Below are 20,722 nucleotides of genomic sequence, written 5' to 3'. Positions count from 1 at the left end.
AATTATTTTTTTATTAGATTTTTTCATTTTATTTTGTTACATTTTTTTAGAACAATGCATAAATGGAGCAAAATTTCACCAAAAACCAGATATAACACTCGTAATATTTCTTATTGTTGAAATTCGGGTAAATTACCAAAATAGTCACCTTTTATTTTTTTTGGATTACATTTTAGTAATTTATGTTTGAAATGTTACGTTCTAGTCACTTACATTAATGTGTTGTGACATTTTAGTCATTGAGCCATTAGTTGCCGTTAATAATAAGTTGACGTGTCACGTTAAATCATTATTTCAAACAAAGATTTTAGGTTAAATTATATAATTGGTCCCCATATTTTTTTCATTTTGAGCAATTTATCTTTTTTCTTTTATGTTCTTTTAACTTTTCCTTTTTTTTTGGTTCTTTCTCTTCTACTTCTCCTTCTATTTTCCTCTCTTCTCCATCTCTTTTAACATAAAAAGGAAAAAATAAATTGCTCAAAACGAAAAAACATGGGGACCAATTGTATAATTTAACCTAAAATTTTCGTTTGAAATGATGATTTAACGTGTCACGTCAGCTTACCGTTAATGACAATTAAATCCCAATGACTAAAATATAACATTTCAAAAATAAGTAATAAAATGAAATCTAAGAAAAATAAAAGTGATTATTTTAATAGTTTACCCGTTGAAATGGTTGTAACAATAAGTTTGTCCTAAACACACTTAATAAACATATTGTGATTATGATTAAGTGAAGATAGCACCAAACTTAGATAAAACCAAAGTTGCAAAGAGAAGAAGAAGTGAAATGAGGGAGAAAGAAAGACCACAAAACGTTAAAAAAGATTCTTCGAAATTATCTTATTTCATTTGACGGTCCAAATTATGTTATTGATAATTGTTTTTAAAATTTAAAATAATTTACAATATAGTTAAAAAAAGTTGCGTAGGACAGCATATGATGCTTCGTAAACAAGGGTGCGACAAAATAATCCTTGAAAATGCCCATTGTCTCGTGAATCATAAAGTTGATAGGTCACCATCTTACGTTCCTAGTTTTACTTTTTTCTTATTATTTTCCCCACATGAGGTTTGGACTATGAGTTGGTTTTCCTACCTCATAAATCACAATCAGGGAAAAAAAAGTTTAGTCTTTTCAATGTGCTCCATTGGTCCTTCCCACTATCAAACCAACATGCCCACCAAATTTAACCATTTATATGTTACAACATAATTTCTATTTTTTAATTTAAAATTACAGAGACTTGGGCATATTTTTTTATATAATTAAGATATTCTCTAGGTTTTAGGATCCGTGATTGTTTCTTTTAACAATATTATTTTCAATGTTTGAATTTGATAGTGCATGACTTGAAGATAGAACTAAAACAACAAAATAAATTTTCTTTAAAGACTACATGTGCTTTGTCATATTTTTAACTCGTTTGTTTGGTCTAATTTTAATGGTGTATGTCCCATTTAGACGGTTTTCAACTAAGGGTGAGTTTGGATGGGCGGTGGTAAGCGGTGCGGTATGTTTAACTTATTTTTTGTCTCACGTTATAGTATCTAATATTACCGTCACTGTTGTTTTTTACACTAACCGTAGGTAAACGCACCGCCCATTCAAACCCATCCTAAATTTGTAAATGTATTAAGGTATAATGACTTATTTGACCTTTCAATTTTATAAAAAAGGTCATTTTAACATTTCATTTAATTTTTCATCTCTTTTAATTATTAAACTTATATTATTTGTCAAATCAATGGAAAAATTATCGCCTGTTAATTTTGTTGCACGTTAGCAATTAATTAAAATTTAAAATTATTATTATTTTATAATTTTTTATTCTTTTATATTTTTAAAAATAAATAAATAATTAATGTTTAATTAGAAGCTCGTCAAATAAATCATCATGTCTTCTACATAGTTTTCATAAATTTTAAAGTCACAAGTATCATCGTACCTAAAAATTATCCAATGCCCGAAATACTAGAATTGAGGATGAAAAAAAGAAATACTATATTTGATGATATAATCCTTAAATTTAATTAGCAATATATTAGTGAATTTATGTATTTATAGAGGTAGAATTAAGTGTTCTTATTTTTTATTTAAAAAATTAGTTTAATTATCAATATTGTTAGTATTTTACGTTAAAATTTATTAATACATTGATTACGTTGCTGGTATATGATTGATGTAAAAAACATGCTAAACTAATTGCAGGATTTTTAAATTGAAAAAAATAAGAGTATATAATTTTTAAAATTTAAAGTTGCAAGAGGACTACATCTCTACATCGTGAAATGTACAAGGACTAATAGCATAATTTGATGATCCCTCAAAATCCCGGTTCACAAATATGAACCCCCTTTTACGGGGAAGTTAACTGCTTTTAACTGGATTAAACCGGTTGGTCGACTCGAGGTCTAGCCATAATTAAAAAAAAAATACTTCTCTTAACGGCCGAAAAGGGACAAACAAAACCACCGCCCACAAAGACTTACAGTCCTAGTTTCCTTTTGTTTTGCCTACAACCCCATTTTTTGAACTCTCTTTCCTTCCATAGCTGTCGTTTCGTTATCTTCTAGTTTTTTGTGGGTTTCTCGGAGGAATGTCAGTGAAGCTTTATAGACTCTTCTCCATTCCTCTTTCCTTCTTCAACCCCAATAATGGCTTCTTCTTTACATCAATTGCTCAAGGAAGAAGGGTTCGAAAAAGGCAAGTTATTGAAGAACCAACCAGATGACTCCACTGCATTACCTATTTACATCTGCCGTGGCCGAAAAAGCTCGGAGATAACCGAGCACAAGGATGAAAAAACTGTTATCCGAAATGGGTCCTCATTGTTTTCATCATTTAAACCAAAATCAGATGAGCCTGTAATCGATGAAGCCGCCATTAAAGCTGTTATATCTATACTCGGTGGATACACTGGTAGGTACCTTAAAGATGAGAGTTACCGTGCAATGGTGAAAGATAAGTGCACCTCTTGCTTATTATCGCGGCGAAAAGCTGGTTCGGATGGTGGGATTTTTATGAACATGGAACTTGGTATTGAGAGCATTGACAAGTTAGTGGAAGATCGAGGGAACAAAAAGGAATTGAGGATGAAATTGTTAAGGAATTCGATTCGGCTTTTGAGTATTGTTGCTTCATTGAATTGTGAAAAATCGAGGAATGGTTCAACTTGTGGAGTACCCCATTCTCATCTTTCAGCGTGTGCTCAGCTATACTTATCTATAGTTTACAAGCTGGAGAAGAATCATAGGTTATCAGCTAGGCATTTGCTTCAAGTTTTTTGTGATTCGGCTTTTCTAGCCAGAACCCATTTGCTTCCTGATTTATGGGACCATTTTTTCCTTCCCCATTTGCTTCATCTTAAGGTTTGGTACCACAAAGAACTTGAACATCTCTCCAACTTGGGCAATGCTTTGAAAGAGACCAAAATGAAAGCTTTAAGTAAGCTCTATAATGACCAAATGGATATGGGAACAGCTATGTTCGCTATGTACTACAAAGAGTGGCTTAAAATTGGGGCTAAAGTCCCACCAGTTCCTACAGTACCTTTGCCATCAAGTTCCAGTTATGGATCATCAAGAAGGAGATCATCTGAGTCTCATGCTTCAGTTTCTTCTATTAATAGAAACTTGTAAGTTAATAATTTAGATAAGTTTTAAGTCATTTTGTGTTAAGCATTCAAGAAGTTTTGACTTGTTTTTCTTGATTGTCTTGAATGTTTCTAAAGGTATCAGACTGTGTTTGGTGCCGCAACCGAGTGGCAATCCATGGAGCTTAATCACCGAATCAGGACATCGATCGATATATGTCGCCTCGAGGCAGAAGAAAATGAGTTCAAATATGAAAACTACAACCAGGTAATTCTATCAGGCTGCGATTAGTTTATCATACTGTTATATTGGAGAGTATATCATTCATGGTTCTGAAACTTGGCAGAACAAGAAGAAGACACATAGGAGGTCATCATCAAGCCATATTTATAGCACTCCGAGAACTGAATTATTGCCCGAGACAAAAAAATCAGGCCATTTCCGGTTTTTTAGCTGCCAAAGTAGGCCAAAAGGATGCTTGGTAAACGGGAAAATTAATGTCAGAAATAATTCAATGAGAAACTTGGAACATCTTGATCTTCCTTTGAGTGATTTAAGTAAAGCCATAGCTACTATTTGCTCCTCAGATGTTCTAAGTGACTGTGAAATCGCAATCCGGGTAATGACCAAAGCATGGTTGGACTCACATGGTGATTCTACCATTGAAGCTGCTTTAACAAAGGCGCCTATTATTGAAGGAGTCCTTGAGGTTTTGTTTGCTTCCAACGACGATGAAGTTATGGAATTAGCAATATTGATTTTAGCAGAATTTATAACTAGGAGTAAAGTGAATAGGCAGATAATACTCAACTCAGATCCACAGCTTGAGATCTTCTTGAAACTGTTGAAAAATAGTAGTCTATTTTTAAAAGCTGCAGTGCTGCTTTACTTGTTGAGGCCAAAGGCAAAGCAAATGATATCAACTGAGTGGATACCCCTAAGTCTTAGAGTTTTAGAATTTGGAGAGCACTTGCAGACTCTTTATACAATAAGATGTAGTCCTCAAGTGGCAGCATTATACTTCCTAGACCAACTTTTAACTGGTTTTAATGAAGATAGAAACTTAGAGAATGCTTGCCAAGTGGTTTCTCTTGGGGGATTGAACCTTCTGATGAGAAATGTGGAGTTCGGTGGTGTTCTCGAGCGGAATAAGGCTGCCTTGATCATATCCTGCTGCATTCGAGCTGATGGAAGTTGTCGACACTATGTAGCTGATAAATTGAACAAGGCAGCTCTGATTGAACTTATGGTTGGGAACTGTAAGGATTCTAATGGATCTGTTATTGCTTTACTAACTGAGCTACTCTGCCTAAACAGGTACCAATCCGTTTACGATTTACTGTGATTTTTTGATTTGTTCTCGAACTTCAAATGCATCTCCTTATTACCAAGTGAATGTTAACAGAAGAACACAGATGATGAAATTCTTAAATGAACTGTTGAGAGGATGGGGAGGCTTGAATACCATGCACATCTTATTAGCATGCTTGCACAAAGCTCTACCAGAAGAACGCCCCCTGGTTGCGGCCCTCTTGTTACAGCTTGATCTTCTGGTAATTAATTTCATTGCCATTCACAGCATTATATACCACCAATTCTGCAATATTTCGATTCAGAAATCACGGATTGCAGTCATTTTACAGGGAGATCCTTTTAGATGCAGTGTCTACAGAGAAGAAGCAGTTGAGGTAATTATAGAAACTTTAGATTGTGAAAAATGTAATGATAAGATTCAACAACAATCCGCCAAAGCTCTTACGATGTTGGGAGGTCGGTTTTCTTACATGGGAGAGGCAACAACTGAAAGTTGGCTTTTGAAACAAGCAGGCTTTCATGAAAACTTGGAGGATTCATTTCAAAAGAAGGAAATAGGTGATAATTTCTTGGTAAGCTACTAATATGATTTGTCTATGTATGGTTGTTAATTATAGTTGCAAGATTTCAAACTACACTTATTGCTAAAACTGCTGCAGATACCTATTCTTTTCTAATGTCTGTTAGTTTTTTTATTTTTTGCTAGGATGAAGGGGAGGAAGAAATAGAAAATTGGCAAAAGAAAGCAGCAATTGCATTGCTAAATAGTGGTAACAAGAGATTCTTGGCTGCTCTTTCAAATTCCATGGCAAAGGACATTCCTAGTTTAGCACGAGCGAGCCTGGTAACCATTGCCTGGATGAGCTGTTTTTTGCATTTGGCTGGAGATAAAGATTTCCAGGCCATGGCAAGCTCAATACTCACGCCCCGGTTACTAGAATCCTTGAATTCCAATCGAGTACTTGAAGAAAGGGTGCTTGCTACTTTCTCATTGCAGCAAATCAGAAAAAGCTCAGGTGACATTTTCAAAGCTAGCCTTGGCCATTCAATCATTTCTTTTCTTTAGTATATGAAATTTCAATACTTCTATATGTTGCTATCTTTTGCTCCATCCTTGACAGATCAATATGTTCATCTTTGATAGAATACATAGCCTGATGAGCTTATTCAACCGACTCACAAGCACTGCAAGGCACCGGTAGCCAGAGCTTGAGGCCTGGACGGTCTGGCTTGTTAAAGAAATGCAAGAAATCATCCAAGTATTGGATTTCAAAAAAGTGATTATCCAATCACCCTGGCCTAATTCATTAGAGAGGATGATAGATAAGTTGCTACTTCTTCCAAATTCTTCACATCTTTTGAGAGTGTAGGTAAATATAAATGTATATATACACATGATTTCCCCAAATAAAGAATGGGATGAAAAATCTGTTTTCTTCCTGGAAAACATGATGATGACCAATAACATACAGATTTAAAATGACAAGAACAACTTAAAACTACTATAACATGCAAGAGCTTGATGGCTAATGTTTTCTCTTTTGTTTTAACAGTGTTTGGTTTGGTTATTTTCACCTTGTATTCATCAACACGAGTATAGCATATATGATCCTCGTATTGGACATGTATTTGTATCTAATACTCACCCTGAATCTTGATAACATAAGTTATCATCCTATCTCCATGGAATATCACAGTTTTGTCAGATTCGCTAGAATGACAAATGATTTCAATGACCAATCTGTTTTTATCTCAAAAATCTTATTTATAAAAAATCTCATCCTCAGTCATGGCTCATGGCACATGGCACATGGCTACCGGGCAGTGAATGTTTGGATTCAATTGATATCTCAAAAATCCAACAAAAAAAGAGTTTGTGGTGGATGTATTATATAGTGGAAAAAGACATAAGGGGCAGCTCTTTCCACTGAATAATACAAAAACAGAAGCAATTAAAAAGGAAATCTGTCTCATTCCAATTTCTAGTTCTGAAATAACATATTTCATGTTTTCAGCTACCCTGTCTGGCTTTCTAATTGCCCCACCTTCACATGCCTGACCCCACTTAACAGTACTTTGCTGTATTAGTTTTCTTGGATCCTTCTATGAAAGTTTTTAAACTCTTATTATTGCTCTTGAATTGTGCTGGTTAGCTATGGTTGGCACCTCAAAGGTTAAACTTTTTAAGGATAAGGGTGTTTTACACCAGTAATATTCAATATTTGAATTCCTTTCTTGTCTGTCTATTATTGAAAAAGCTTCACTTATGAAAACGGCTGCCAATACAAGTTGCTGTTGTATAAAGTGATCAAACTGATACATCAAACCTCATTTATTAATATAGAATAGAGTATCATCATATTCTTACAAGACACCTTAACTCAATCCCCAGGCCAATGCTAAGCTAACTGGAGAATAGGAGCACGGCAATTCATACTTGCATGAGACTTCAGACATAAAATCGCATTATAACAACAGTGGCAATCCTCTAAACTCCATGGTCTTCATAAACCACATCAACTTGGAGGATACGCTAAACGTGAAGTGCAATTAGATTCACGCATGAACTCCTTTACTAGGCTGATATAGAGAAACGGGACTATCGTTCCGACGTTCCAAGTGGGCCTTTTCAGATGAAAAACATTGAATGTTGCAGGTGAGAATGGACCCTATAAGAGCTCTTGTCCAATGCAGCAGCTGATGGTTGTGATGGCGGTGCCGAAGAAGAAGAAGAGGATCTTGATGATGCTTGAGACTGTCGGTTCAATACCTGCTGCTAAAGCCGACCTCTATGTTACAATAGTTACAAATGATGGTCTAAAAATAATGTCACTTGGTTATTAAGCAAGAGTTGTCATTATTCACAATGATCAATTATGTCTCTTATCACCGAAAGTTATGCCACTTAATTGATAACAAAGGGTCTTATTCAAGTATATACCTACTGAATAATTACATTTATGTCTAAAGATACTATTATCTATTTAGGTAGTCATGAGACATGAGACGTCCTAAAGGAGAGGAATTTCATTTGTAGGATATACCGATAAGTTCTTAAAATTCTATTTTTCCTCTATCTTCTAATATTATTAGATTGTTTTATAAAGAGTTACTGTAAATTTTTTTATAGAAATTGATTTTATTTTATAAAACTATCCTTATAATATTTTTTCATCTAAAATGTGTTGAAAAACCATTATTATATGCAATTAGCATATGATTCATTAGGTAACAATTATGGAAAATAGATCTATCTGAATTATGTGTAAATGATTCTTCAATTATTAGGAGAGGGTTAATTGGACGAATTCCACAAGTAATTATCTTTTAAATTTCTTTTATTAGTTATTAATTAAGAAAGAAAAAGAATACTAAACATGACATAGTAAATTAACATGTAATTACACTTTGATAGTAAAATGTGTAAAAATTAAAATTTTGATATTGGCAAATTGGTATCTTAATAACAACAATATTTTAGAACCCAAATATTTGGTGGATTGATAAAAGTGTTCACCTTTATACTTAGGTTATGAAGTCGGTTACTACTTTAAAAATCAATTTCTCCATGATCAACATGAAATTTTCCCTTCATGGGTTGAAAATTCAAAATGTTGATAGCAATACTAATTTATTATTATTATTATTATGGATGTTTTAGAAGAAGTAAACGGTTAATCATGACATATGTTTCATTCTTTATGAATTAAGATTAATGATTATCTAACAAAGTTTTTAAACTCTTTTAAGGTTCACCATTCCAATTTCCAACTCAAAAACTCACCAGGAATTTAAACAGAAGCACCTACCCTGCCCTGCCTCCAACTGTCGACCCATGACACTATAGATTGTAAGTGAAATGCGAACGTCTCTCTCAACATTACATTGGCTTTTTCATTTACGTTTACTTTCCTTTGGATTATCTCTTGGTTTCCTTTGTTCAATTTGCTAGCCCCATAAACAGATAACCTTTACTGGTTTCTTCTTTTATCTTATTTGCACTCTTTTTGTGTTAACACTTGAATTCAGCCTGGTTTACACCTATGTTACTTTCCTATACTTAAAATGATTTCTCATGATAAATAATTTAGCTATTTTCAATTTATTGTTCATTTTTAGAGATTGATTGTTGAATTTTTTTCCTTATATAAGCATTATTTTTTCGATTTAATAAGCACACACTTTCCATAAAAAAAATATTTCTAATTTATTCTTGTTTTTGTTTTTTTACAGCAAGTTTTCTCACAGTCTCCTATGTTATTTTTTCAACGAGGTTGATTAAGTGTGTGAACTTCAAATGGATTTATCGTCTAACTGTAAGCTTTCGAGGTTATTCGCCTGCAATTTGACTTCCATTATATGCAAATGTCTAGCTTTGGTCACCATTGCTCTGTTCTTCAGAGCTATTTTGTACCATTTATCATCTGGAGATGTGCTTGAACGGGACGACCTCGACTTGATTCCAGGCCGCTCTATGTTGTCGCAATCCGATGAAGGGATTCGTAGAAATAAGTTTTTGGAAGTCCCTCAACTAGTTTGGGGACTAAATAATTAAAAGATAGCATTTGTAAGAGCTTGTTTAACTACTAGAATGCTGAACCGAACTCTTTTGATGCCAAGCTTAAGTGCTTCACTTTTCTGTAAGAAAATCAACCGCTTGCAGCCGATTTCGTTTGATAAAGTCTTCAAATTCGAAAGGTTTAATACCCTTTGTGAAGGGTTTGTCCAGTTAGCTCGTTACTCGGATCTTAAGAATCGAACCGGAGTATACGATCTCCGAAAGGGAAGTGGAAGAAAATGGACTGTTGAGAGAGACCTTGAGCAGTTGAAGCAAAGCATCATCAATGGTCCTATTGATATGCATGAGGTGATTAGAATGGTTGGAAAGAATCCATTTCTTTGGCATGGTCATTGGCCTGTCAAGGACTATGCAAGGGTCTTTGAGTGCTTAGTGTTGGTTGATGAAATATCAAAAGAAGCAGATAAAGTTGTTTCCAAGATTAGGCAGATAGGAAGGAAGCTTAGAAGCGAACCCGGCATGGGTTCTTCGTTGCGACCGGCTCCTTATGTAGCTGTCCATATAAGGGTCGAAATCGATTGGATGATTCATTGTAAGAAGTTAGAACAAAGATCAGGTGTTAGCCAAATATGTAGCAGCAAGCAAGAAATTATAGAAAGAGTGGGGAAAATCATCAATCTTGAAGCTCCCATTGTTGTTTATCTTGCTGTTGCTGATAACCTCCTTAATGATTCTTCATTATTGAGTGGTTGGAACAAAGGGTTGGTTCCTTGTGAAAAGAAGAACTTAGGGGTTGATGGAATTTACAAGAAACATCCATATCTGATTCAGTCTGCAATTGATAATGAGGTATGCTCGAAGGCTGATATATTCGTAGGCAACAGTTTTTCGACTTTTTCAAGCCACATAGTTTTTGAGAGAACACAAAAGATGATGAGAATGGGGAGTACAAGCTCATGCAAGAACGAGAACGAGGTCGATGTTCAGTGGCCGTCTTATGCATACAATATAGCAGCAGGGGAATCAAATGGTCCTCAGAAATGGATGACTAATATGTCTGATTCAAGTCTCAGAGTAATTAGTTATGACTCTAATGCCATTTCTTGTTTAGGTTGAACCCAATTCATCCTCCTGGTTGAATGGCCTAAAGGATATCTGTATATGTAGAGACATACTGAAATCAGAATGGTTTCCTTGGATTGGTGATTGTTACAGTGAAAAGGTCAACTTAAAAAAAACATGTTTTCAACAACACATGGTAAACATAGACATATAATTATTTTACTTTTCTTTTCCTCCCAATATTATTACATATCAAAGTTCTCCCCAACAAGATTTTAGTTTTGAAGATGATCAAGCCCATTTGGCCATGACGGACATGCCACCAGCACCGAGAAGAACTGCAACATAAGACTTAATTTGGAGCTTAACGCTAGCCTGCAACTTTGATCCCATGAAATCTGCTGCAAGAAGATCAACCAAAGCCATATAAATCAAAAGCCCAGCCGAAGATGCATTTAGCAGTCCGACAGTGATCAAGGCTGTTGGGCTGTTCTCTTTGTATGTGTTGGCTAAAGCAATTCCCAGTGCTATCCCAAATGGGGTCGTTACGGAGAAGAAGAACACCATGATAAACTTCTTCATTGTTTTGTACTCGGCCTATAATTTTCGTTTGAGTTAGATGCCTTTTGATGAATGCTTAAACATGAAGAATAAAAATATAAGTGGATGATGTACCTGAAGAATGCAACCGCCAAGACCCATCCCTTCAAACATTTGATGGAAGCAAAGGGCTGCCACTAGACCTTTAATGGAGCAAGTATTATTTGAGGCTCCTAGTGAAAGCCCTATCACCACTGAATGAACTACAATCCCCAGTTCTAGCACCTGCATACAACATGTCAAGCCAAATGAGGTGATGTAATTGAATATGTTAGTATCCTTGTTAACATCTGAAAATTTCTTACCATGGCAACCACACGGTATCGCAACAACTGTTGATCTACAGTTCCTGGTGCAGGCTTTAAACCGTGATGGTGACCGTGAAATTGTCCAACATTCACCACAACCATTTCCTGTTGTCCTCCCCCAGCAGGTGATGCAACTTCCGGGATAACCCCGTTGTTGCATTTCTTGGTGTATATTGATGTAGCCATGGAATCCACCATTAAGGTTATTATTGCGGATAACATGGCGACGAACCCCGTGAAGGGAAACTCATGCCATGGATTCTCTTTCAAGCACCTAGACGATAACATGTTAAAAGAGTCCGGCAACACGTGCATGAAACCGGTCGCCAGAATAATCCCGGCTGCAAAGCACTTAACGATCACAAATAAATTTCTGTCGGGGTTAAGAGCCGGGATCGAACGTGTAAATAAAGGTGAACATACCCCGATAACACTAGCGATTAATATGGAGAAAATGGCTATGACCTTAAGGGGTAAGGCCTTTTCTTTGTTGGTGCAGCCATCAGTTTTGGTTTGACATTCCTCTGGTACTACTGAAAGTGCTTGTGGTGGGAAGATGCAGATGATAAGCAAGAAGATAGAAAAAAGTCTGACATATAACGAAGCCATTGACATGTAAAGATAGAAAGTGTTTTTTGGGGGCCTTTCAGTTATGGGGATGATGAATAAGTGTGGTTGTATACATAGAGACGAAGTTATTTAACTAGTATAAATATAAATATATTGCTAAGTCAACATCTTATTGATAAAAAGCTTAAAATAAATTGGTTTAAGTCTTAACTTACATGCATTTTTATAAAAATTTGGTAGCTAAATTTAACATTTTTTATATATAATAATATTAATTTTTAGTATTTAATTCGTATTAGAATTGATTTAACGAAAGCTATTTGCTGTTTGAATTTTTTAAAATTTTCAGAATAAATTTAGTTGCAAATATAAATTTGATTAATTTTATATTTAACTTGTCGATGGGTGTGATTTAATTGGAGTTTTAGGATTAAATTAATTGTTAATATTTTTAGTTAATTATGAATTTTCATTGCAAGTTTTCAACACTAGTTTCTTCATCAATTGCAACCAAAGAAGTAACTTGCAGAGAAATATTATTTTTATTTTATTGATCAATCCTTTTATCTTCTTCGATGAGATCCAATCAACTCATCTATCTTTATTGTGTAATTTATAAACAAAAGTTCTTTCTATTCCTCCTCCATCTTTTATCATACTTACGTTATTCTATAAATAATTACTGCATAAAATATTTATAGAAGATGATATTCTTGTTATAATTTAGTCAATGCTCAATAAACTATTTTCGTTAGTACAAAATTCAAATAATCATTAAATTTCATTGTATCTTTGAATTTCATTCGCTTATAACTCTTTTCCAAAAAAAGGAAAAAAGAAAAAGAAAAAGAAAGATTGTGGTTTGATATTAAAGTCTTTTATCTTATCGATTAGTTTTCTATTTAAGCATTTGTTTTTATTCCATTTGCATATTCACGGCTTCACTTAGGTGTAATTCATGAATGCTTTTCAAAAGTGCTTCTCTCAAGTCAAATTTAGCTTTTTTCCAAAAATTATTTTCCCAGCAATACTTTTGAGAAGCATTCCTAAACTAAGTCTAACAACTTAAAAATTCGAAAAAAATAGAAAAAAAAGAGAATTGAATGCTTTTCTACTTTAATAAAATACTATTTTTGTTTTTTGAATTTTGTTTTAAATTTACAAAATATCAAATTAAATATTACAATAACAGAAAAAAAAGAGGAGAATTGATTGCTTTTCTACCTTAATAAAATACTATTTTTGTTCTTTGACTTTTATAAGGTGTGAAAGGATAACAATATGATGATATTCTTTTTAATCATTTGAATGATGGAATCCATTTCTAAGGACAATGAGTAATTAATTAAGTACGGATTAGATTTTATTTAATGTTGACTAATTAAATGTACACAAATTCAAAATATAATTATCTTAAACTTAAATTATAAGGTATGGTATGGTGATTATTCATCTCATCCCTTAATCACGAGATCAGAGGTTCAATCCTCGTCCATAGAAATGGAGCACATTTCATGAACAGTTATTTATCATTTAAAAAAAAATCCTTAATATTGCCAGTTTAGTTTGATTTATTTTTAGTGTAATAAGTAAAGTATACCTTATTTCTCCATTTAGTACTTAAAGTATGCATCTATTAAATTTTTTAGTCCATATTTTAACATAGTGTTAAAAAAATTGGTGGCCAATCAAATAGTGCCACGATGTGTTTTTTTATTTATTTATAAAAGATATCCATTTTCTTTTACCAAATATATCAAGGTTGAAACATTATAAAAGATAAATAAATATATAAAAATTATAAAAATATAATTCATACACATTTTCTGAATTTATAAATATTTATTTTATTTTTATAATATTTTAAAGTTTAATATTTTATAAAAGGATGCCAAGTGACTCTTCTTCATTAACCAAAACATGTCAAGTGAAGGTTTTTATCGGCCAAAGCTGTCAAACGTTTTCTTAAACATTGTTATAAATGGATTAAAAATATAACAAATGCATACTTTAAGTATTAAATTAGGCCAAAACAAAGTTCAAAGATTGAGAAAATGAATATACTTTTAGGCTCCAATTATAAAGAATTAAACCTATAACAAATATTCTTTTGGTACTTGAATTTTTAGAAACTATACAAATTAATGCCCGAAAAATAAACATAGGTGAATCAAATTTTACTAAAAAGAGCATGAATTTTGCCAACGTTGAAAGGATACAAATTTTGACGCAATGATTTATAAAGGTTCAGTACTATCAATTGCTTACATTTTCTACCTTAGTTCCACTTGTCAAAAATTTTCTTGATTTATTAACTTTGAATTGTTGTCTTTTAAGGTTTCGAATACTTTATTTTGGCTAAGATAAAAATATCTTTCACCAAGTTTTCAAGGTTAAATTGTGGAACATCTCCTTCTACAAAGGAATGAAATGAGTAAACAAAGAAAACATAATTGTTTACAAGGTTTAAGCTCACTTAAAACAAAAGGTTAAACTCTTATAAGGATTTGTAATAAAGCTCTCTAAAAGATAGAATAGAACATGTACAAAGGTAAACAATAAAACGCTAATGTCTATGCACAATAAATAATATAAAGAATTAAAGCTCTTGATAAGTACTCATAGTTGATATATTTTAGGCCTTTATTCCGGTTAGAGTTTGTTATCATAAATATCATAAGAGGGTTTAGTTTTGAAAAATTTTAAAATTATGGTTGTAAATGTAAAGCCGTTTTTTTAACTGATTTTTCTAACATTTAAAAGCTAAGTTCTTAGGGGGAAATTTAGTGATGAAAAGTCTAACATTTGAGTACAAAAGTGACAAATCTTCACTGGGGTGTATTAGAACTCGGTTCACTGGCTGTATTTGTTTTAAAGATAGTGAATTCTTCTCGTTGAGTTAGGCTCCGCAGACATAGGAAAAATCAAACTGCGTAAACAGTTTTGCTGTCCCCTGTTTGTATTATGATTGTCGCAGTTTGATCATAAGTGCCTACTTCTGCTCATATTTTGTTTTTGCAGTTTGGCCACTAATTCAAGTCAACGATGAGAATGTAAATAGAAAGAAGCCATTAAAAGGGATAAACTTATGGCTATTGACTTAGGGGATACTCAAAAACACCTTGAAATCATTGAATTGATTCAAGACTTTTGAAATATATTAAACGTGTTTTGAGGATTTTAAATTCTTAAAATGTCTACAAAATAGGTTAAGAATAAATATGTAAAATTTGTCATAAATATTATATAAAAAATTTTGATAAATCAAAGCTAGCCATTCAAATAATGTAATCATCTTTATAATACAGGAATGAATATTCGAAATACTCTTACTTCTTAATGTTATGATATGTGAAAGGATAACATATGATGATGCTTTTTCCTTTTCAAGGAAAAAAAAAATCATTTGAATGAGGGGGTTCCATTTCCAAGGACAATGACTACGTTTTTTTTATTAAAGAAGACCATGAGTACTTAATTAAGTACGGATTAATTAGTTAATCTTATCGATTAAATGCCAAGTCATGCTGATCACATCCAAGATATGATTGCCTCAGCACTGCAAGTTCAGGTTTAAATATCATTTTATGAAACTATAATTGTTTTTTTTTTAAATTATCATCTCAATTTTTAAGATATTTTTTTTATTTTGATAGCTTAAAATGAAATTTTTGTAATTTTATTATTAATATTTAAAATATTTTTATTTTAATCACCCAAACGGTAGTTCACCGTATACGTCACTTTCATTTTGCATACTAGTAATGGTGAAGAATACAGTATAACAACAACACAGCTAATGGTGAAGACTTGTTCAGCCGGTTTTTCCTTTCTATTATTAGCATCTAAATCCTCAACTTTTAACTTCAACACACAACCATTCTATTATGTTTATTATTGGTATAGTGACAATAATAATTAATTTCTCCGCATACTAATAATTAATTTTTTTATCGTAAGTGTCTTTTAAAAGATCAACGATTCATCATGAAATGTGTTTTATTTTCACGAGCGAAGATCATATCCTAATTACATGAATAGCTGACAAAGTGAGCACAAACAATCATTCTCAATATCCACAAGCTTCATCAATTTCGTGGGTTTTCACATCCCAGAGATTTATTCAACATGGCGTTGAAATCAATTCATCTACCAAGGAGCTTCACCGCCACAGTATTCTCCATGCTTTTCTCAACAAAGGAACAAACTCTTTCGGAAAGGACTACCGATAGCAAGACATCAACAACACTGATTTCCACATCATCATTCCGTAACTTTGTCGTCTTCAATAAAATCTTCTTGGTCTGCAGAAGTACCACTAGGAACGTTACCCAATAATGTTTCCTTAAACGACAAGCGAGTCTCACGGCTAGCATCTTTTCCCTAATAAAGGCAGTTCCTCCCTTATTCGATGGCTCTTCCTCACGTCGTTTGATCTTCTTTGGAGCCTGAAAACCTCCTTGAGACATTGTCAACAACAATATCCTATTCTTTTTTAATTCATAGTTTATATTGCTCAAATAAAAAAAAATATTTTGGCAATAATTTTCTCACTATAAAAATGAATATCTTTATTGTAATTTTTACAAATTACAAAGTGCTTATCAGTGGTAAATACTAAAAAATAATTAATAATTTAATATAACACATTTTATTAAATACACAAGAACAATTTGTGCATTAATATATATCTATAATATATATATAAAAGCCCAAGTTAGAAAAAATTTTTGAACTAATAAGAATATCCTGCCTTTAGGTATTTCTACTGTTGTAGCTCGCAACCTGACCCCATTGTTTTGTTTTGACTTCATCGTTTCTAGTACTGACATTCTGTGCGGGCTCCAATCCTCTCTATTCCTAGGACTAATATTTTGAGTGTGCTTTAGGCTCACTAGACATGTGTTTTATTCTGGGTCGCCTGTAGAACATGTGATCTCCCTTTTGTGAGCACCTTGGGCCTTCAACAAGCACCTTGGATATATGCGGACTTGGGCCGCGATCCTCACTCGGTTTGTGCGAGCTAGATCAGCAAACTCCTTTGCTGTCCTCTCATGGTTCGCCTCGCACTCAATCGTTCGGTGGGACCTGTCAGGGTCACGGATGGCAGACTTGGGTCTTATCTAGGGCTCGGGTTGGTTATTACTGATGTACAACACCTTTTATTTTTCATTATATTACTAAATTCACATTTAAAAATAATTATGATTTAATAGAAATTGTGATAATAGCACATTTAAAAATAATTAGAATTTAATTTACTATTATGCTAATTTTATTAATTAAATATTAAATTCGTAAAATTAATCTAATACTGGAAGCTAATTTATTGAAAAAAATGTGAGTTGAGTTGTGACTCAGAGATTAACTTGGTTGCAGAGGACTGCATGATGGCGACATTAACTCTTAACATTATAGTTTGTTCAAACTCCATCACTATTATGTTTACGTATTGATGCTGGAAACAAAAGGTTAGCATTGGCAATCCATTCTAGTTTCCGACTCAGAACCCACAAGGAATTTACACAATAACATCTGCCCTGCCCCGCCTCCAACAGTCAATCCATGACACTGTGCAGATTGTGAGTGAAAATGACGTTTATTTTCTTTACGTTTATTTTCCTTTGGATTATCTCTTGGTTTCTTACAATTGAATTGAGCCTGGTTTACACCTATGTTACTTTCCTATGCTTAAAATGATTTCTCATGATAATTTCTTTTCTGAACTTTGCAGATTCTGATATCAAAGCTACATTTTGTTGGTGTTTGTTTCCTATGTTCTTTCTTCAACAAGGTTGATTAAGTGTGTGAATTTCAAATGGTTTTGTCGTCCAACTGTGAGCTTTCGAGGTTATTCGCCTGCAATTTGACTTCCATAACATGCAATGTCTAGCTTTGGTCACCATTGCTCTGTTCTTCAGAGCTATTTTGTACCATTTATCATCTGGAGATGTAGTGCTTGAATGGGACGACCTGGACATGATTCTAGGCCGCTTTATGTTGTTGCAATCCGATGAAGGGATTCATAGAGTTAAGTTTTTGGAAGCCCGTCAACTTGTTTGGGGTCTAAATAATCAAAAGATAGCATTTGCAAGAGCTTGTTTAACTGCTAGAATGGTGAACCGAACTCTTTTGATGCCAAGCTTAAGTGCTTCACTTTTCTACAAGGAACCCGACAGTTTGCAGCCAGTTTTGTTCAATAATGTCTTCCGGTTCGAAAGGTTTAATTCACTTCGTGAAGGGTTCATTCGGTTAGCTCATTACTCTGATCTTAAGAATCGAACCAGAGTATACAATCTCCGAGCAGTTGAAGCAAATGGACTGTTGAGAGAGACCTTGAGCTTTACTCTGCTCAACAGTTCATTCGGTTAGCTCATTACTCGGCTCAAGGGTTCATTCATGGAAGAAAATGGACTGTTGAGAGAGACCTTGAGCAGTTGAAGCAAAGCATCATAAATGGTCCTATTGAAATGCATGATGTGATTCGAATGGCTGGAAAGAATCCATTTCTTTGGCATGACCATTGGCCTGTTAAGGACTATGCAAGGGTCTTTGAGTGGTTAGTGTTGGTTGATGAGATATCAAAAGAAGCTGATAAAGTTGTTTCCAAGATTAGGCGGATGGGAAGGCAGCTTAGAAGCGAACTCGGTGAGGGTTCTTCGTTGCAACTAGCTCCTTATGTAACAGTCCATGCGAACTCGGTGAGGCCATGTTATGCATACAGTATAGCAGCAGGGGAAACAAATGGTCCTTAGAAATGGATGACTAATATGTCTGATTCAAGTCTCAAAGCAATCAGTTATGAATCTAATGCCATTTCTTGATTAAGTAAAGCAAAAAGAAGAGGATAACAATGGAACAGTTGAATACTGAAAAACTGATGATTTCTATTGGATTGGTGACTGTATCAATGTAAAGATCAACATACAAAAACATGTTTTCAGCAAAACATATGGTCAACATAGATAATTATTTTGCACTTGTTTTTCTTTTTGTCTCCCAATATTATTACATCAAATTCACTCGCCGTATAGTTTTGAAAATGATCAAGCCCATTTGGCCATGAGGGACATAAAACCAGCACCCAGAAGAACTGCAGCATAGCACTTTATTTGGAGCTTAATACTACCCTGCAACTTTTGTCCCATGAACTCTGCTGAAAGAAGATCAACTAAAGCCATGTAAATCAAAAGCCCGGCCGACGATGCATTTAGCAACCCTTCTGTGATCAAGGCTGTTGGGCTGTTGTCTTTGTATGTATTGGATAAAGCAATTCCCAGTGCTGTTCCGAATGGGGTCGTTACGGAGAAGAAGAACGCCATGGTAAACTTCTTCATAGCTTTGTACTCGGCCTATAATTTTTCATTGTGTTAGATGCATTTCGATGAATGATCTGACCCTGAAGAACAAAAAGGATAAGTATAAGAAATACCTGAAGAATGCAACCTCCAAGACCCATCCCTTCAAACATTTGATGGAAGCAAAGGGCTGCCACTAGGCCTTTAATGGTGCAAGTATTGTTTGAAGCTCCTAGTGATAGCCCTATCACCACTGAGTGAACTACAATCCCCAATTCTAACACCTGCATACAACATGTCAAGCCAAATGAGGTGATGTAATTAAACATGTCTACTTTCAGATAATATTTAAAGCTGAAAATTTCTAACCATGGCGATCACACGGTTCCGCAACAATTGTTGATCTACAGCTCCTTGTGCGGGCTTTAAACCATGATGATGACCATGAAAGTGTCCAACATTCACCACAGCCATGTCCTGTTGTGTACCCCCAGCAGGTGATGCAACTTCTGGGATAACCTCATTGTTGCTTTTCTTGCTGTATATCGATGTAGCCACGGAATCCACTATTAAAGTCACGATTGCGGATAACATGGCGACGAACCCTGTGAAGGGAAACTTGTGCCATGGATTCTCTTTCAAGCACTTAGATGTTAACATGTCAAAAGAGTCCGGTAAAACGTGCATGAAACCAGTAGCCAGAATAATCCCTGATGCGAAGCACTTGACGATCACAAATAAACTTCTTTCGGGATTAAGGGCTGGGACCGAACGTGTGAATAAAGGCGAACATACACCGATAATACTAGCGATCAATATGGAGAAAATGGCTATGATCTTAAGGGGTAAGGCCTTTTCCTTGTTGGTGCAGCCATCGGTTTCGGTTTTACATTCCTCTGGTACTACTGAAAGTGCTTGTGGTGTGAAGATGCAGATGATGATGAAGAAGATAGAAAAAATCTTGACAAGTAAAGAAGCCATTGGCACCTTTCTTGGTCACCTCACCTGAAAGATTAATTGATGTTTAGGACTTTGAGTTATGGGGATGATGCATAACTGTGGTTCTATATATAGAGATGATGTGACATCATGTTATTTAAATAGCACGTATATATATATATATATATATATATATATATATATATATATATATATATATTCTTCGATTGCTATAAAGTAGAAAGAAGATTAAAATTTTCCGAAGTACAATAGGACAAACTCATTCTTTCTAGTTTAGTTTATTTATTCACTTGATTGAAACTTGTAACAGATTTTAAATTCCTTTCTTGCACACAGAAAAGTTTGTAAATGAATAATTTCGAGCTTTAATTTTACTTATTGAATTACTTAAACCGTGTTAAATTCTGAGTTTGTATTTTAATGGGTTAATATATCATTCGGTACTTTTCTGGTAGAAAGAAACATAAGTATTTAACCGGAACAAAACT

The 20,722-nt window shown here is 33.9% G+C and overlaps 5 protein-coding genes across 8 annotated transcripts; 3 read left to right on the top strand and 2 right to left on the bottom strand.

Moving 5' to 3' along the window:
* Nucleotides 1-2,484: 2,484 nt before the first annotated feature.
* LOC105777309 (putative E3 ubiquitin-protein ligase LIN) lies at nucleotides 2,485-6,447 on the top strand. Of its 4 annotated transcripts, none has more exons than XM_052622663.1 (7): nucleotides 2,485-3,644; nucleotides 3,741-3,870; nucleotides 3,950-4,920; nucleotides 5,009-5,156; nucleotides 5,236-5,291; nucleotides 5,431-5,489; nucleotides 5,624-5,696. In XM_052622663.1, exons 1-6 carry the CDS (start codon nucleotides 2,665-2,667, stop codon nucleotides 5,438-5,440), a joined length of 2,295 nt encoding a protein of 764 aa, XP_052478623.1. In that variant the 5' UTR covers nucleotides 2,485-2,664; the 3' UTR covers nucleotides 5,441-5,489; nucleotides 5,624-5,696. The 4 variants fall into 4 exon arrangements, with proteins under 4 accessions (XP_052478623.1, XP_052478622.1, XP_012455958.1 ...); XM_052622662.1 differs by having other exon boundaries at nucleotides 2,486-3,644; nucleotides 5,247-5,291; nucleotides 5,624-5,772; XM_012600504.2 differs by adding an exon at nucleotides 6,039-6,447 and having other exon boundaries at nucleotides 2,489-3,644; nucleotides 5,247-5,489; nucleotides 5,624-5,933.
* A 2,719-nt stretch (nucleotides 6,448-9,166) lies between these two features.
* Nucleotides 9,167-10,597, top strand: LOC105777310 (O-fucosyltransferase 23-like). Its single transcript, XM_052621943.1, has one exon. It carries the CDS (start codon nucleotides 9,509-9,511, stop codon nucleotides 10,550-10,552), a length of 1,044 nt encoding a protein of 347 aa, XP_052477903.1. The 5' UTR covers nucleotides 9,167-9,508; the 3' UTR covers nucleotides 10,553-10,597.
* Nucleotides 10,598-10,611: 14 nt separating this feature from the next.
* LOC105777311 (fe(2+) transport protein 1) lies at nucleotides 10,612-12,083 on the bottom strand. Its single transcript, XM_012600506.2, has 3 exons — nucleotides 11,404-12,083; nucleotides 11,174-11,323; nucleotides 10,612-11,095 (listed from the first exon to the last, which is right to left on the bottom strand). The coding sequence occupies exons 1-3, from the start codon at nucleotides 12,019-12,021 to the stop codon at nucleotides 10,790-10,792; spliced, it is 1,074 nt and encodes a 357-aa protein (XP_012455960.1). The 5' UTR covers nucleotides 12,022-12,083; the 3' UTR covers nucleotides 10,612-10,789.
* A 5,719-nt stretch (nucleotides 12,084-17,802) lies between these two features.
* On the top strand, nucleotides 17,803-18,742 carry LOC105775142 (hypothetical protein). The gene is made up of 2 exons (XM_012597674.2): nucleotides 17,803-18,299; nucleotides 18,383-18,742. Exons 1-2 carry the CDS (start codon nucleotides 17,857-17,859, stop codon nucleotides 18,729-18,731), a joined length of 792 nt encoding a protein of 263 aa, XP_012453128.1. The 5' UTR covers nucleotides 17,803-17,856; the 3' UTR covers nucleotides 18,732-18,742.
* A 101-nt stretch (nucleotides 18,743-18,843) lies between these two features.
* LOC105778557 (fe(2+) transport protein 1) lies at nucleotides 18,844-20,317 on the bottom strand. The gene is made up of 3 exons (XM_012602277.2): nucleotides 19,644-20,317; nucleotides 19,409-19,558; nucleotides 18,844-19,328 (listed from the first exon to the last, which is right to left on the bottom strand). The coding sequence occupies exons 1-3, from the start codon at nucleotides 20,253-20,255 to the stop codon at nucleotides 19,023-19,025; spliced, it is 1,068 nt and encodes a 355-aa protein (XP_012457731.1). The 5' UTR covers nucleotides 20,256-20,317; the 3' UTR covers nucleotides 18,844-19,022.
* Nucleotides 20,318-20,722: the final 405 nt, after the last annotated feature.

This window comes from Gossypium raimondii, chromosome 10 (assembly GCF_025698545.1).
Source record: "Gossypium raimondii isolate GPD5lz chromosome 10, ASM2569854v1, whole genome shotgun sequence".
NCBI classification, from domain to species: domain Eukaryota; kingdom Viridiplantae; phylum Streptophyta; class Magnoliopsida; order Malvales; family Malvaceae; genus Gossypium; species Gossypium raimondii.
The sequence above is the reverse complement of the archived record's forward strand: the minus strand, read 5'-3'. Positions and strand labels throughout refer to the sequence as shown.